This window comes from Aspergillus affinis (genome assembly GCF_023601865.1).
Source record: "Aspergillus affinis strain CMG 70 chromosome Unknown NODE_4_length_623078_cov_86_301200, whole genome shotgun sequence".
NCBI lineage: Eukaryota > Fungi > Ascomycota > Eurotiomycetes > Eurotiales > Aspergillaceae > Aspergillus > Aspergillus affinis.
The window spans coordinates 567,141-580,524 of NW_026515785.1; the positions used below are offsets into that span (position 1 = coordinate 567,141).

Sequence of the window (13,384 nt, forward strand, 5' to 3'; positions counted from 1 at the left end):
AAAGAGCAGTGGGAATGATATGGCACATCTCATAGTTTGTCGGAGAAGGCCCGAGATATTAATTGTAGGAATGAACGTATGCTCACCAAATGTCAACTCGTATAGCTCTTGATCTCCGCTAGTCCATAGACTCCAGAGCATCGTGTAGATACTGAGCAATATGGAGATCGTAGACATGCCGTGCTGTGGTTGCATTGTAGGGTAGACCCTACACTCTGTCATTGATTGAATGCAAGTGTGATGACATATCCTGGAAAATCATATAGGGAGCGAGCATGCAGCTCAAAGCAGTTGAGCTGTTGGTAGGTGATTTCGCATTGTCGGAGAACTCATCAATCTGGATACCCGAGATGGTATAGGCTTCTCAAGACATGTAGAGTCATTTGTTGCTGTCACGGTTGAATAGACAAGCGCGAAAGATATAGTAGGTATATAATAGAGGGAGCATGAAGCTTGATAACGAGATTCCTGGGGTATTCGATATGCATTTGATAGATAAATCCGTCCTGCTCGAGAACAATTGCCATATATGAAGAGATCGCAACCAGAAGTCTCGCGGGGATGGATGCGGTCGAGACAATGTCTCCGTTGAAAGTCTGCACGAGGTTCGACAAGGGGAGAGATCAGATGCTCCTAAATGATGTCTTTGACGGTGCGATGTAGAGAAGCAATTGTCCATGTCCGGTAAAGATAAACTGTATAACACCGTGAACCAGCCAGTATGTCAGAAGTAATAGTTGTGAAATAATATTGCTTGCTATGCAACATTCAAAGGTCACTGAATTGGACGGGAAGGGATGCTTTTGAGATAGATTGGACTTTCGAGGGCATGATCTGTTGAGTTGAATCATTCAGAAGGTATGCAAGGAACGTCGATTGAGGCCAAGGACGATATTGTATCGAGCAAACATATTTTTCTCATTCAGTCATATCAATCATATCTGCCGATAAGCAGGGAAGAAGGTCATGAAATATCCTACCAACGACACCAGCACCTATAGCACCTCCCATTTTACCATATGGCCGCGTGAAAAGCATAGGCTACCCGTAGTCCGGGAAGCAACTGCAGTAGCCTACAAATATCCGACTAGAAAGTAATCCTAGTACCAACCGTGCACGGCACCATCGAACCAGGCATCTGCTTCTCAATGGCAAACTTCGCCCTCCAGCCCGTGCAGTGTCCTGGCAAAAGAACGGCAGGGTCGAGTTTCTTGAGGTCACGGACGGTGCTTTCCATCTGGCTGGCGTCGCTTGTGGCAAGATGATAGCCTCCTACCACGGCATGCAGAGGCACCGAGCCGTCAAGGCAGTCGATCGCATGTCGGGAGCAATTGACGACCCCGGCGTGGCTGCAGCCGGTGAACATGACGATACCTTTGTCTATAGTAGCTGTCAGACTACCACGGAGTCTATCGCGGCTCTGGATAGGAGACTTACCCTTGACATTGCACATGAGAAAACGCTCGTCGGCGATCATCTCATCGGAAAACCAATCATTTTCCTCCTTGTCAAAGCGCATCCCAGCTTTGACGCCCGTTTCATATGAAGTCTGACGGGGAATCTCTCCCGAGATTAAGAAGAAGTCGTCGAGAACCGTATGTGCCTCGGCATGTTTTTGGATCGTTCCTCCGGCTTCCTCGAGCTCTTCGAAAGTAGGATCTGCTTGGAAAGAAACGATGGTTTCCCCGATGCCGAAGCCGCGGTAATCGGGGCGTTCGGGATGAAGGTCCACCAGCACGTTGTCCGAACGGCCTTCGGCCTTTTTGGCCTCCGTGATCATTTGGATCGCCTGGGGAAGACCGCCTGTGGATGTCAACAGATATGTTTCGATCGAGGCACGCGATGGAAAACCCACCGGAGTGATCGCGATGCCAGTGGGAGAGCTGTACCAGCTCCACCGTCGAGAGATTCGGTCGCAGACGTTTGGCATTTCGACGCCAGACGTCCTTCTCCGGACCGGCATCAAACAGCACCGAGTGTTTTACATCGTCTTTGGTGGCTATCTGGAGGGATCAGCCATGTAGTTTCCGATGGGAGAGAGCAGACGTACCACCAGAATGGAGAGACCATGTGCCGAGCAGCAAATGTCCTCCATTTGAAGCTCCTTGGAGGCATCGCCGCGGTCTGTGAGAGTGTGGGGGGAATTCATCGCCAAACTGCCCATTAGACCGGACACCTGCACAGTGTCCGGCGGGGGAGGAGAGAGGGGGTCCAGTTCATTGTCAACGATGACGATGGCTTCGAGGGAGTCGACTTCCGCGAGATTCAAAGTCATTGTACCGTTTGTGAGATGAGGGGTTGCAAATACCAGGGAGGTCGGAGATGGGAGAGAGAAGAGAGGAGATCGAAAGAAAAGACTTTGAGGTCGAATAGTGGATGCCTCAGGCTGCCATGCTCACAAACCCCCCGAGATTCGGGGTTCATCGAGAGGAAAATGCATAAATAATTGATCTGAGTGCTGTCTTTGGGCCAGCAGAAACGCCATGGGCAAAAATTCCGAAGTCTGACAGAGCGCTGTATTCAAGAGGGAGATGCCTCTCTGTCATCGCTAAGGGAAGACTGTGTGGAATAGTTGGGAATAAAAAATTTATAAAAGAAAACACAGTAATGTTGAGATAGAAGCCGACTAACATAGAAGGGAATATTTGAAATACTCTGTACACTTTGGTTTTTTTAGAACAAAAAAGTGAATGTGAAGGAGACATGCCGAGGTGAAGATATATACTCCATATACACCCGCCGTTCTCTGTTCAAGCACATCTCAAGCCTCACGGCACTCAAACTCCCAAAGCCATGACATGACATTTATACGTTCGATGTAACCATGTGCCACAGACAGGCTCCCCTCGAATGGCCACTCAGAATTGAACATCCAATGACCCGATTAACCTGAAAGGAACCAAAATTCAGCAGAAATGCGGGGAGTGTCGATCCTCCAGAATTGGGGTTACCCTTCTTCAACTCGACTTTCTCTCCTCCATTTCTTTCTCTTCACATTCCTGTTTACTGCCGTCTACTACTGTCTGCCGATCCTCTACATTCCTACATCTGATCTACGATTTCCTCGTTCTTTCCCTCCGTCAGAATGCGCCTCCCGGGCCTCTCCCTTCTCTCCCTCCTCGGCCCTCTCCTCATCCTCGGCAATTCGCCCCTCGCCTCCGCCAAAATGGGCACTGCCTGCTTCAGGGTCGTCGCCGCCCTGGTCGGCCGACCCGGCGACATCTTCCAGCAATTCCAGACGGAGATCTGCGATCGCGGCTGCCAGCCCACCGTGCCGCATTGGGACCTCTGGACGCGCAACAACACCTTCGTGCCGGCGGTGCGGGCGATGATGAAGCGCGTGGACTCGCCGCAACAAGAGGAGGAGATGATGCAGCTGGGCGACGACGTGGCGGACATCATCAAGAAGCGCTGCGGGCCGATGCTTCAGGGGCGCAACATCTGCGCGGACGACGAGACGCTGGCGGAGTTCGGCAATTGCTTCAAGAAGCAGTTCTTCCGGGCGGCGCTGGTGCATCTGCCTCGTCTGCTACCCATGGCGTCGGATGAGATCTGCAGCGAGCAACTGGCCTACTTGCAGAAGGACGAGTTGTGGCAGGAGATCATCCCGGGGAACATGCGCGAGTATGCGCAGGTGTGTCGGTCGTTGGGGATAGGGATGCAGGAGTTGTAGTTACCTTGTTACTGATTGTGTATTGTGTATGTGATTAGGATGACATAGTTGATGAAATGATAAAATGAAGATAGAATGATCTGACTAAAGTCGGCGTCGGAGACTCCGCGGATGTAAACCCGCCGAAATCCTTCGGCCTGCTCGCCTCGTACGAACTTCTTCCTTTGCACACCACCTGCTCCTTCTACTTCTCCTTTTCCTTCGACTTCAACTTCAACTCTTATTGAATCCCTTCCCACCTTCACTCAATCTACTCTTCCATCTAATGATGACCTCTTGAAAGAATGGCCTCCCTCTTCGCCTCTTGGCGCTCGGCTCGTTCCCAACTGCGTCCCCTCCTGCGTCATCGACTCCACCATGCGCCCTCACGATCAGTGCATCACCCCGGCCAATTCCAACCTCTCGTGCCTCCCTCGCCCAGCTCGCTAGGCAAACCCGTCCCTGCGAAGGCATATACACGCACTCGCAAGTGGCTCCGACGACTGGCGTACTTCTCTCTGGTCACGGGAACCATCTACACTGTCGACTCGCTCTTCTACGAGCAATGCCTGACCCGCACGGCGCGCACCTTCGGCCTAGGCATCATCGTCGCCGCCGACTACAAGATCAATTTCCGCCCGGACCCGCCCTTCGCTGAGTCCATTACCGCTCTGCACGCGCGCAACGCCGAGCGTCTGTCCGACCTCCTGCGGCACAATGGCGGGCTGTATCTGAAGATGGGCCAGGCGATTGCCATGCAGTCGGCCATCTTGCCGCCCGAGTTCCAGAAGATGTTCTCGCGCATGTTCGACGACGCACCGCAGAATGACTGGAAGGATGTCGAGCGCGTCATCCGTGAGGATTTCGGTCGCTCGGCCGAGGAGGTCTTCGGCGTGTCGTTTTCCGGGGACCCCGAGAAGGGCGTCATGGAGAAGCAGGCGCGGGCTAGCGCCAGTGTGGCTCAGGTGCATTGGGCCCGACTGGAGGATGGTCGTGAGGTGGCGATCAAGATCCAGAAACGGGAGATTGCAAAGCAGATTCTGTGGGATCTGTGGGCTTTCAAGTAGGTTTGAAACGGTCATGTTACCATGTTATTTCAAGCACATGCTGATTTGATGATCGATTTGTCTCTTAGAGTTGTCACTTGGATCTATAGCCGCATGTTCCAGATCCCCTTCTACTCCCTGGTCCCGTATGTCAGCGACCGTCTGTTCCTCGAAACCGACTTCGAGAACGAGGCCGACAACTCCGAGGACATGGCGCGCCTCGTCGCCGGCGAGTCCCGTCTGCGCGGCCGCGTCTACATCCCTAAGGTCTACCGCGAGCTGAGCTCGAAGCGTGTCATGACAGCCGAATGGATCGAGGGCGTGCGTCTCTGGGACAAGGACGCCATCACGAGTGGCTGGCGCGGCGGGTGGCGCGAAGGCAGCCCAGGCTGCCACGGTACTCCCTTAGACCCGCCCAGCAACAGCAACAGCAACAACAACAATAAGAAGAGCAAGAAGAACTCCCCTCGCAACCCAAACGGCGCCAACCTCAAACCAGACCGCGACTACTGGCGCGGCTGGAATAACCGCGGCGGGCTGGGTCTATCCCTAAAAGATGTGATGACCACCATGGTGGACCTCTTCTCCGCACAGATGTTTCTCTGGGGCATCGTGCACTGCGACCCTCACCCAGGTAACATCTTCGTGCGCCGCAAGCCCTCCGGCCAAGCCGAGCTCGTGCTAATCGACCACGGCCTCTACATCCACATGAGCCCGCACTTCCGACACCAATACGCGCGATTCTGGAAAGCCCTTCTCGCCTTCGACAACGCCACGCTCCGCTCCGTCGCCGCAGACTGGGGCATCACGAACGCCGACATGTTCGCCTCCGCGACGCTCATGCGGCCCTACCAAGGCGGCGACCGCACCGTGCAGACGAGCCTCGAGGGCCTGTCCAAGGTGGAGCGCCGCCACCGACACTACGAGATGCAACAGGCCGCGCGAAAGGGCATGCGCGACATCCTCGGCGACGGCACCAAATGGCCCCAGGAACTCATCTTCATCGGCCGGAACCTGCGCATCGTCCAGGCTAACAACCAGTTCCTGGGCTCCCCTGTCAACCGCGTCAAGATCACCGGAACCTGGGCGTCTCGCGCCCTAGTCGAGTCCCCTGACTTGCCGGCGGGTGAGAAAATGCGGAACCTGGCCCGCCACATGCTCTTCCGGGTGGTGCTGTTCACGAGCGACTTGTATTTCTGGTTCACGAAGGTGAAGCAGTTTTTGCATTTGGGCGGTGGCATGGAGGATGAGATTGAGAAGCAGATGCAGGGTATGGCGAGGGATATGGGGGTGGATTTGAATCATGGGGTTTTTGAGGGGTAGGATGGAGGTATACATATTCTGTTGAATGAATGGCTGGGTTGAAACATTGAAACCTGAAGGATAAAAGGGGGGAGAGGGTAATGTATGAATTGGACATATCTAGATAATCTATAGATAGATAGGAAGGTAATCCTAGACGAGAAAAAGAAAAACTCCACTTTGATATCCATGTACATAGTTGCATACTCCACTCACATCCAGATACATACAGCAATGAGATCGACATCGACATCGCTATCAAGAATCTAGACCTGTCATCTATCTACTCTCTAGAAACCTACTTCTACAAATACAACCAAGGTAGGTTACCTAGACCAAGATAAAGTCCTTCGTCAATGAATAAAAGCTAACAATAGTTCCAATTTCCTAAGGAAATGGAAAGAGATATCTTCGCACCTAAGTCAACCGCTCCAAATCTATCTACCTACTTTCCTAGTAACCGAAGAAAGCGCACGAAATCAAATAAAACCAATGATAATAGAAACAGGCAAAGAAGAAGAAAGACTTTCTTTTGAAACAGATCCATGGAACTCCGTGCCTGATAATAATTTGACAACCTTGATGATAGGATAACACATGAGAGAGAAAAAGAAAAAGTGATGAAAAGGGGGTTAAGTTGAACGTTGGGGGTGTCAGCAGATGACCCGACCAATTTAGAAAGAGAGAGAAGAAAGAGAAGAAACAGCAGAAAAGGAAGAAAGATCACTGCTTCCATGACTTTCCGCAATTCAAACATGTACAGAACAACGTCATCGGTTCATCTGCACTGCGAGTCTGCGCCTCCGTGTATGTGACCTTGCGCTGTCCACACTTTCCGCACTGCAGACTGGTACTGATGCTGCGCTCACCCTGCGCCACCATGGCCTTGTCCATGTTCTCCTTCTCGATGCGACGGTCCTTCTCACGCTGCTCGTCCGATCGGAGTTCGTCGTGCGTCATCTTGACGAAGCGCTCGGGCGTCACCTCGCTGCTGAGCACACGCACCCGCAGCGTCGGGTTGGACTTGTTCTTCAGGTTCTGGAACAGGCTGCGAATCTTGGTGCGGTACTGCTCCTTGGTCTCAGGGCCGAAGGCAGCGTGCGCCGCCGCCTCCACGGCCACGGCCTTGGACAGCACGGCGCGCGGCGGCTCCGTCGAGTTCAGCGCCAGCCCGTCATACACCAAACCGATGCAGCTGTCCCGGATCTTGCTTCCCGTCTGGCTGGTATCCACCCCGTCGGCCTTCCACGAGCGGCGGTCCGGCGGCACGGACAGCTTGGACGACTTGTCGGTGGGCGTCGAGCCCGCGGGCGAGGCGGTTCCGTTCGGTGCGGGGCGTGGCGAGCTGCTCGCTCGCTGGCTGGCGCCCGGCGACGCGCCAACCTTCTGTTTGTTGACCTCGTTGCGCCACTTGGAGACGATCTCGCTGGATAGGCGGGCGACTTCGGGCGACTTATGCTGCTTGAACTTGTTGACGATGATACCGACGCGGGTGGAGCGCAGCAGGTCTTCGGTCGCCTTCACGCCATTCTGCAGCTCCTTGAGCAGCCCGACGATGCTGGATGCGGGCTCGTTCGAGGTGGCCGCCTTAGTCAAGGCCTTGGCCTTGAGTTCGATTTCCTTTGCGTCCATAGCCATAGCGATATCGTTCGGGGATCGGGGTTGTGAGGTGATTCAACGATGAGATGGAGAATAGAGGCCGCGGGAGCGCCTGTCAAACATTGAAAGAAATGTCATGGTTAGCGCAAAGAATATCCTACCGACAAACGCAGAAAGGAACCTGAAAGAAGGCGCATAGATTATTGTGCTCTGTTTTCATGATTGCAACACCCAAAGGACACAAAGAAATTCACAAACAAGTAGCCCGCCAGACAGGCACTTAAGACATATCCGCAACCCCCGAACATAGCTGACAGTGCTATGCGCATGGATCTTTGCGGAAGCACGTGTCTGCCTAAACCGGACTGTAGCTTCCTGAGCGCGAATCCAGAGCATCCTCGGACCTTTTATAGCTCATATACCCGATAAAAAACCCCCAGGAAAAGCCGCAGCTAATGAAAACGATGGTGGTGGACGGAGGGCAGGGAAGGAGGGGAGCGCGCACTCACTTCTGATAGGACCCAAGAGCAACCAACGCGCGAGAGGTGGCACGAACTGATGTGGTAGTGATGAAAAGTGACAGTTGGGACCCGAATCTCAGGGAGAGCGAAAGAACGTGACGACCAGCGGAAGTGGCGGCAGAAGGAGGATAGAGCGAGGAAGAAGATGGCGGAGAGAGGAAGACGAAAGCGACTTGCGATTCTTCCTCTCCGCGCCAAGACCGAGTTGCCTGTTTGGGCATGGGCGGGGTGCCCTCTTTTTAAGGTCTCCACTTGAAGCATCAGTGAACTCTCGAATTCATCTCTCATTATGTACCCGCTCCCTGACTCAGATCAAATCGCTAAACGTCACTACTATTCAATACCTAAAGGAACGCATTCCAGATCATCTCACAGCCCATCCATCTCCTGGGATTGCCGTTCTTATAACCCTGATCCAACCTGCCATTCAAGCGGAAATGAAATCAATACTCCCACTCTCCTAATCCTAACGGCTTCCACTCCTGCCCCGGATAAGCCGTACTCGACATGACAATCTCTTCGGTAGATTCGTCCTCCCCTTTCACAGGCAATTCAACCGGCATATCTGTTCGGTTGAGCACTCGAGCCTGACCGCGTGTGGGGTGATGATGATCAATCCTCTCTCCCCTTTCCCCGGACTCGAATTCCTCAGTGGATGTACCCCCAGATGTATAAGCAGAGGTAGCTTTCTCGTCGCTAGACGGGAAGGACCGCAGCGGTGGATGGCGCGCGATTTCTTCTTCATAGGAGGGGAGTTTGCCGTTGCTGTTGAAAGTACTGACATCCGGTCGACTCTCCACCTTGGAAGGGAACACCATGTCCTGACTATCCCCGCTAATAGTCCGATTGAGGGCCCTCATCTCTAACTCCCGCTCAGCTTTTATGTGTGCTTGTCCCTGCGCCTTCAACCAGAGTAAGGTCCCATCTTCCTCTTCCCCCTCTCCGTCTCCACCATCGCCTTCCATGCCCGGAATAGTCAGTTTCCATGGTCGCTCCTGGTCGCCGATGCGACTCGTTCGGGGGTTCGATCGGAACGTTCCCAGATGGTACGCCGGGTCGTTGGGATCGGTCCGGGGTATGACTCTTTCCTGCGGACGTGGAGCAAAAGCCTTGGGACTACGAGACCGGAGGTGCAGGTCTTGCGCGTAGGTGCGCTCGGGGCTAGGACTGCGTCCGCGGGAGCGAGCGCTGTGGGGGCGCGAGGGGGAAGAGGCGGGGTTGTTCTCGGGTTGGAATTGGGGCGTCACGGTGCGGTAGAGCGACGGCTGGAGGGAGACCTGGGAGCTGTTGTTGCTGTTGGTGAAGCTGAGGCTGTTGCTGAGACGGTGAAGGTGAGGGTTCGAATGGGAGTAGGTGCGCGAGTGGGGATGCGAGTATGATTGCGAGTGAGAATGGGCGTAGCCCTGGGTCAGCGGGGGGCTGTGGAACTGTGCAGGAGGAGAAGCTGGACTCGAGCCAGAATCAACATTCAGCGAGACGGCGTCGGGCGCAAAATAACCCCCCAACGGCGGCGGTTGGCCCTGAAAACTGTGGGGACGAGGGACGCTGAGATGGTCGGCTTTCCCCAGCAGATCTCGAGTGCGGGGAGTCGAAGTCGGCAGGTGTTCCATCGACTGCGGCCGATCGGCCTTGTGGCGTCCGAACAGACGGCCCTAGAGAATTAGTTTCAGGCCGTAAGTTATACCGTAGTCAACTCACAAGGGGATTCCTCTCCTTGGGCATTGTCAACTGCAGGCGGGGGAGTGATGACGGACGGGGACGAGGGCGCAAAGGACGCTCGCGGTCTCGATCACGATCACGATCAGCGACGAGTCTGCAAGGGGCGAACCTGCCAAGCGGCACGGACAGGGAAGACAGGTTGGGACGATGAAAGAGGGACGGGGCGGCTTTCTCCTTCTCAGCCTCGTCGAGGGACGAGATGGACGAGCGACCACTCGATCCCTGAGGAGGGAGCGGCCGACGCAGGTTCTTTGTGGTCGCGGCGGCTGGTTTGCGGCGCAAAGTCGCGGGGTTCTTGGCGATCGCTGGCAGGGGTTTGCGTCGAATCTGACGTTGGGGGCTTTTCAGGCCCTGGGAATTCCGTGGGTCGTGGGTTGCGTCCTCATTCAGCGCTGCTACGTCTATGTCTGGCCACAGGTGCATCTCCGACAGTCGTAGATTGCATCGTTTCCCCCGGAATGACTGAAAGCCCTACAAGATCATTCCATTAGATAGACCCATAGACAAGAAAAGTAGATATCGTAATAATCATCTCGCATTCCGAAAGTAGACAGTACATGAAGGAAAGGAAAGGAAAGAAAAGAAAAGAAAAGAGAGGGAAACAGGAGAAAGCAGTATGTTCAATTACAGTCACAGTCACAGTCAGTCACAGTCACAGTCGTGGTATCAATAAACATCAAGAAATCAGAGCGGAACAACCCAAGCAGATCAGAACAAAACACCGAGGCAGAGACAAGATATATATACTGGAAAACCGATTATTAACCACCGTAAGAGATTTTAAGGCTCTACCTTATCGCCTCCTCCGCCCTTAAATTTACTGCGCCCCTTGGCAAACAGACTCTTCGCCGTCTTGCCGGCTTGCCCGCCCAGCATGCCCGCCGAGTGCAGCAAGTCTTTCCCGCGCTGTTCGACCTGCTGTTTGTTCATCATCGACCCGAGAGGCGCCGATGGTCGTCGAACGTGACCAGACCCGGACGGCGACGGATCCTGGCCGCCGCTCGTCGCGAAGGTGCCTAGGGACGGCAGCTTGGGGAACTTGCCGCGAGACCCGCCGAGCTTGGGCTCGCCAGTCGATAGCTTAAAGCTTTGCTCCACCACGTCCGAGTGCTCGGGATGAGCGTGCACGGTGACCTGGATCCAGTGGCTTAGCCCCGTGTCGATCATGCTGAACTGCTCGCGAGTTTCGTTGAAGGCCTGCACCCGCTCGTTAGACGTGGGCTTGCCCATGATCTCTCGGAATCCCAATGGGGTTGGACCGGACGATGATGACGTGCGCGGTGGTGGAAAGGATACTGGATGCTCGGCTGGAGTCTGATACTCATCCTCCATGTGTGTGGGACCTGCCACCGTCTCGGCGTCAACCACTTCGGGCAGTTGCCGATCGGAAGTTATACTGCGGTTGTCGGGTAAGGTCGGGGTAATGATGGACAATCTAGGTTTCTCTGGAGTTGGCTGCTGTTGGCGGTCCTCGTGGTCAGAGTCGTCGAGCTCGCGGGTCGCCGGTTGCGCGTCTGGCAGGCTGCTGACCTCAGGAGCCCCGGGAAATTGCCCGGGCATCGGCTCGGGGGCAATGGTCTGCAGGACGGCGGGAGGCACCATGTCGTCCGAGGAAGTGGATGACTCCCACGAGAACTTCCGCTGTAGTTTATGTTCTGCGTCCGGCCCCGGCTCTCGAGCGGCGGGTGCGGGAAGAGACGACTGCTGGGGACTGCTAGAATACATGTCGGGCGAGGGGTTCGCGGCAGGAATGGGCGCAGGAGCTGCTGACTTGGCTTCTTGAGGGCTAGAATTGAGATCTTCGCTCCAGTACCGTTCGTACTCGCTCGGAATGAGACTCTCTTGTCGGCTTGTCTGCGGTCGAGAATTTTCGTGCGACTCTGGCTCTTCGGACGGGGTATTCTCGCGGCTCAACGAGCGAATGATCTCCTTCCTGAGTCGGTCATTCTCCGTATCCTGCGGCGAATTGTCGCTGCTCATCGACGGCACGATGACCGGGATGGCAGCGGCTTCGTTGGGCACCGGAGTCGAGCTGTTGCTGAGCTTGAGCGGCGCCGGCATTCCTTCCTCACCCCTGGTTTGCTCCGGCGAGGTTGGCGAAGGGGACCACAGCGCCTCGCGGATGTTGTGAGACATTTCGGCCAGGGCTGGTGGCGGAGCTGCGTCGTTGTTGGTGATCTCAGGTTTCCTGGACGGGCTGTTGCCAGGACTGGGCACGCTCAGGTCTCGACGGTGGCCAGGTTTGAAGCCCTTGGGCGGGGTGGTGCTTTCGGGCTCTTCGACGATGGTGGGGGTCCTGCTGTCACTCGTAGTACGCTGACCGATGATAGGGCTGATGACCGACGTGCTGTCGCTGTTTGATCTCCCAACGCTTTCAAGGGTGCTGGACGGTGTCTCCGGGACATCGAATGCTTGATGCACGACAGACCGGAATCCGAGGGACGGGTTATGATGCAGCTGGTATTCTGGTTGGGTTTGATTCGTGCCGTCCGTCGGGGTCCTAAGATCAGATTCACCCTTTAAGTTTGTGCCAAAACCAGGGAGACGGTTGGCATCCGGTAGACCATCCTTCGGGGTGTTACTGCCTGACTGCGTTCCTGAATCCAACGACTGGTTTACCTGCTGATCGCCATGGGCACCAGCATTTGTCTGCGGTGGACCCACCCCGGCTGAATCGCCGGTCGTCAGGCCAGGCCCCGGAGCCTGTGCACGTTCGGCCGTATTTCCTCGAAGACGGTTATAGATCTCAGCGGGGCGGACAATCGGGACAGTCCGATCGACCGAGCGACTGCGACTGCTGTCGCCGGCATCGTTAACACCTAGCGTCATGACTTGATCCATGGACCGCGATCGATCCATGGAAGGGAGCGGCGGCGTCTCTGTGTTGTTGCGGTCCCTGGAAAGCCCCTTGGAGATGCCGGGGGTGCTCTGGTTCATATGCGTCGATTGTGGAAGCGGGGGAGGCTCCTCGTAGTCGTCATCGTCATACTCGCCGTATTCGTCGTCGCCCCAGTCGTTGCCATCGTAGGAGAACTTCTTGGCTTCTACCCAACGCTTGGTCTTTGATCGATTGACATTGGTCTTGAAGGATAGGGGGGTGTCGGTGTCGCCACGTGGATAGGGCGACATCGGGCTGCCTTTATTCGAGCTAACGGATTGATCAGCGGGGTTCTATAGGAGGATGATGATTGAATGTGCCTGTCTCTGCATTATACGTACAGTTGGTTGAGCTCCGGCTCATAGGGGTTGAAAGGGCGAGCCATTGGTGCAGCGGACTCGGTCGGAAGAGCGTGGGATCATCAACAGGAACGGTGGTGTCAGATACTGATCGGCATATGAATGCCAAGGGTGATAGAGAGAAGAGTGACAGGTGCAAGTTGATTGATTCCTCCAGACGAGAGAAATTCCGAGCAGAGTCGAGCGTCGTAATGGCGCGTGCTTCAGGGAGGGAAATCAACGTCGTTTCACAAGGATGACGTGGGTGGACAAGGCTCCGTTGAAGAACAGTACCGGCTCAGCCACGGCAGAGGGAACCGGGATGGTGA

At 55.0% G+C, this 13,384-nt stretch overlaps 4 protein-coding genes across 4 annotated transcripts; 1 reads left to right on the plus strand and 3 right to left on the minus strand.

The window, feature by feature from the left end:
- Positions 1 to 1,087: 1,087 nt before the first annotated feature.
- On the minus strand, positions 1,088 to 2,275 carry KD926_008073 (MBL fold metallo-hydrolase; the record flags this gene model as incomplete). Its single annotated transcript, XM_053104235.1, has 4 exons — positions 1,088 to 1,380; positions 1,438 to 1,803; positions 1,856 to 2,003; positions 2,051 to 2,275. 4 exons carry the CDS (start codon positions 2,273 to 2,275, stop codon positions 1,088 to 1,090), a joined length of 1,032 nt encoding a protein of 343 aa, XP_052960637.1.
- An 810-nt stretch (positions 2,276 to 3,085) lies between these two features.
- Positions 3,086 to 6,021, plus strand: KD926_008074 (ABC1 kinase family protein; the record flags this gene model as incomplete). Its single annotated transcript, XM_053104246.1, has 4 exons — positions 3,086 to 3,634; positions 3,748 to 3,821; positions 3,957 to 4,715; positions 4,788 to 6,021. The coding sequence occupies 4 exons, from the start codon at positions 3,086 to 3,088 to the stop codon at positions 6,019 to 6,021; spliced, it is 2,616 nt and encodes an 871-aa protein (XP_052960638.1).
- A 702-nt stretch (positions 6,022 to 6,723) lies between these two features.
- Positions 6,724 to 7,638, minus strand: KD926_008075 (transcription elongation factor DST1; the record flags this gene model as incomplete). Its single annotated transcript, XM_053104257.1, has 1 exon — positions 6,724 to 7,638. The coding sequence occupies one exon, from the start codon at positions 7,636 to 7,638 to the stop codon at positions 6,724 to 6,726; it is 915 nt and encodes a 304-aa protein (XP_052960639.1).
- A 925-nt stretch (positions 7,639 to 8,563) lies between these two features.
- Positions 8,564 to 13,102, minus strand: KD926_008076 (uncharacterized protein; the record flags this gene model as incomplete). The annotated part of the gene is made up of 4 exons (XM_053104268.1): positions 8,564 to 9,772; positions 9,819 to 10,310; positions 10,632 to 12,987; positions 13,059 to 13,102. The coding sequence occupies 4 exons, from the start codon at positions 13,100 to 13,102 to the stop codon at positions 8,564 to 8,566; spliced, it is 4,101 nt and encodes a 1,366-aa protein (XP_052960640.1).
- Positions 13,103 to 13,384: the final 282 nt, after the last annotated feature.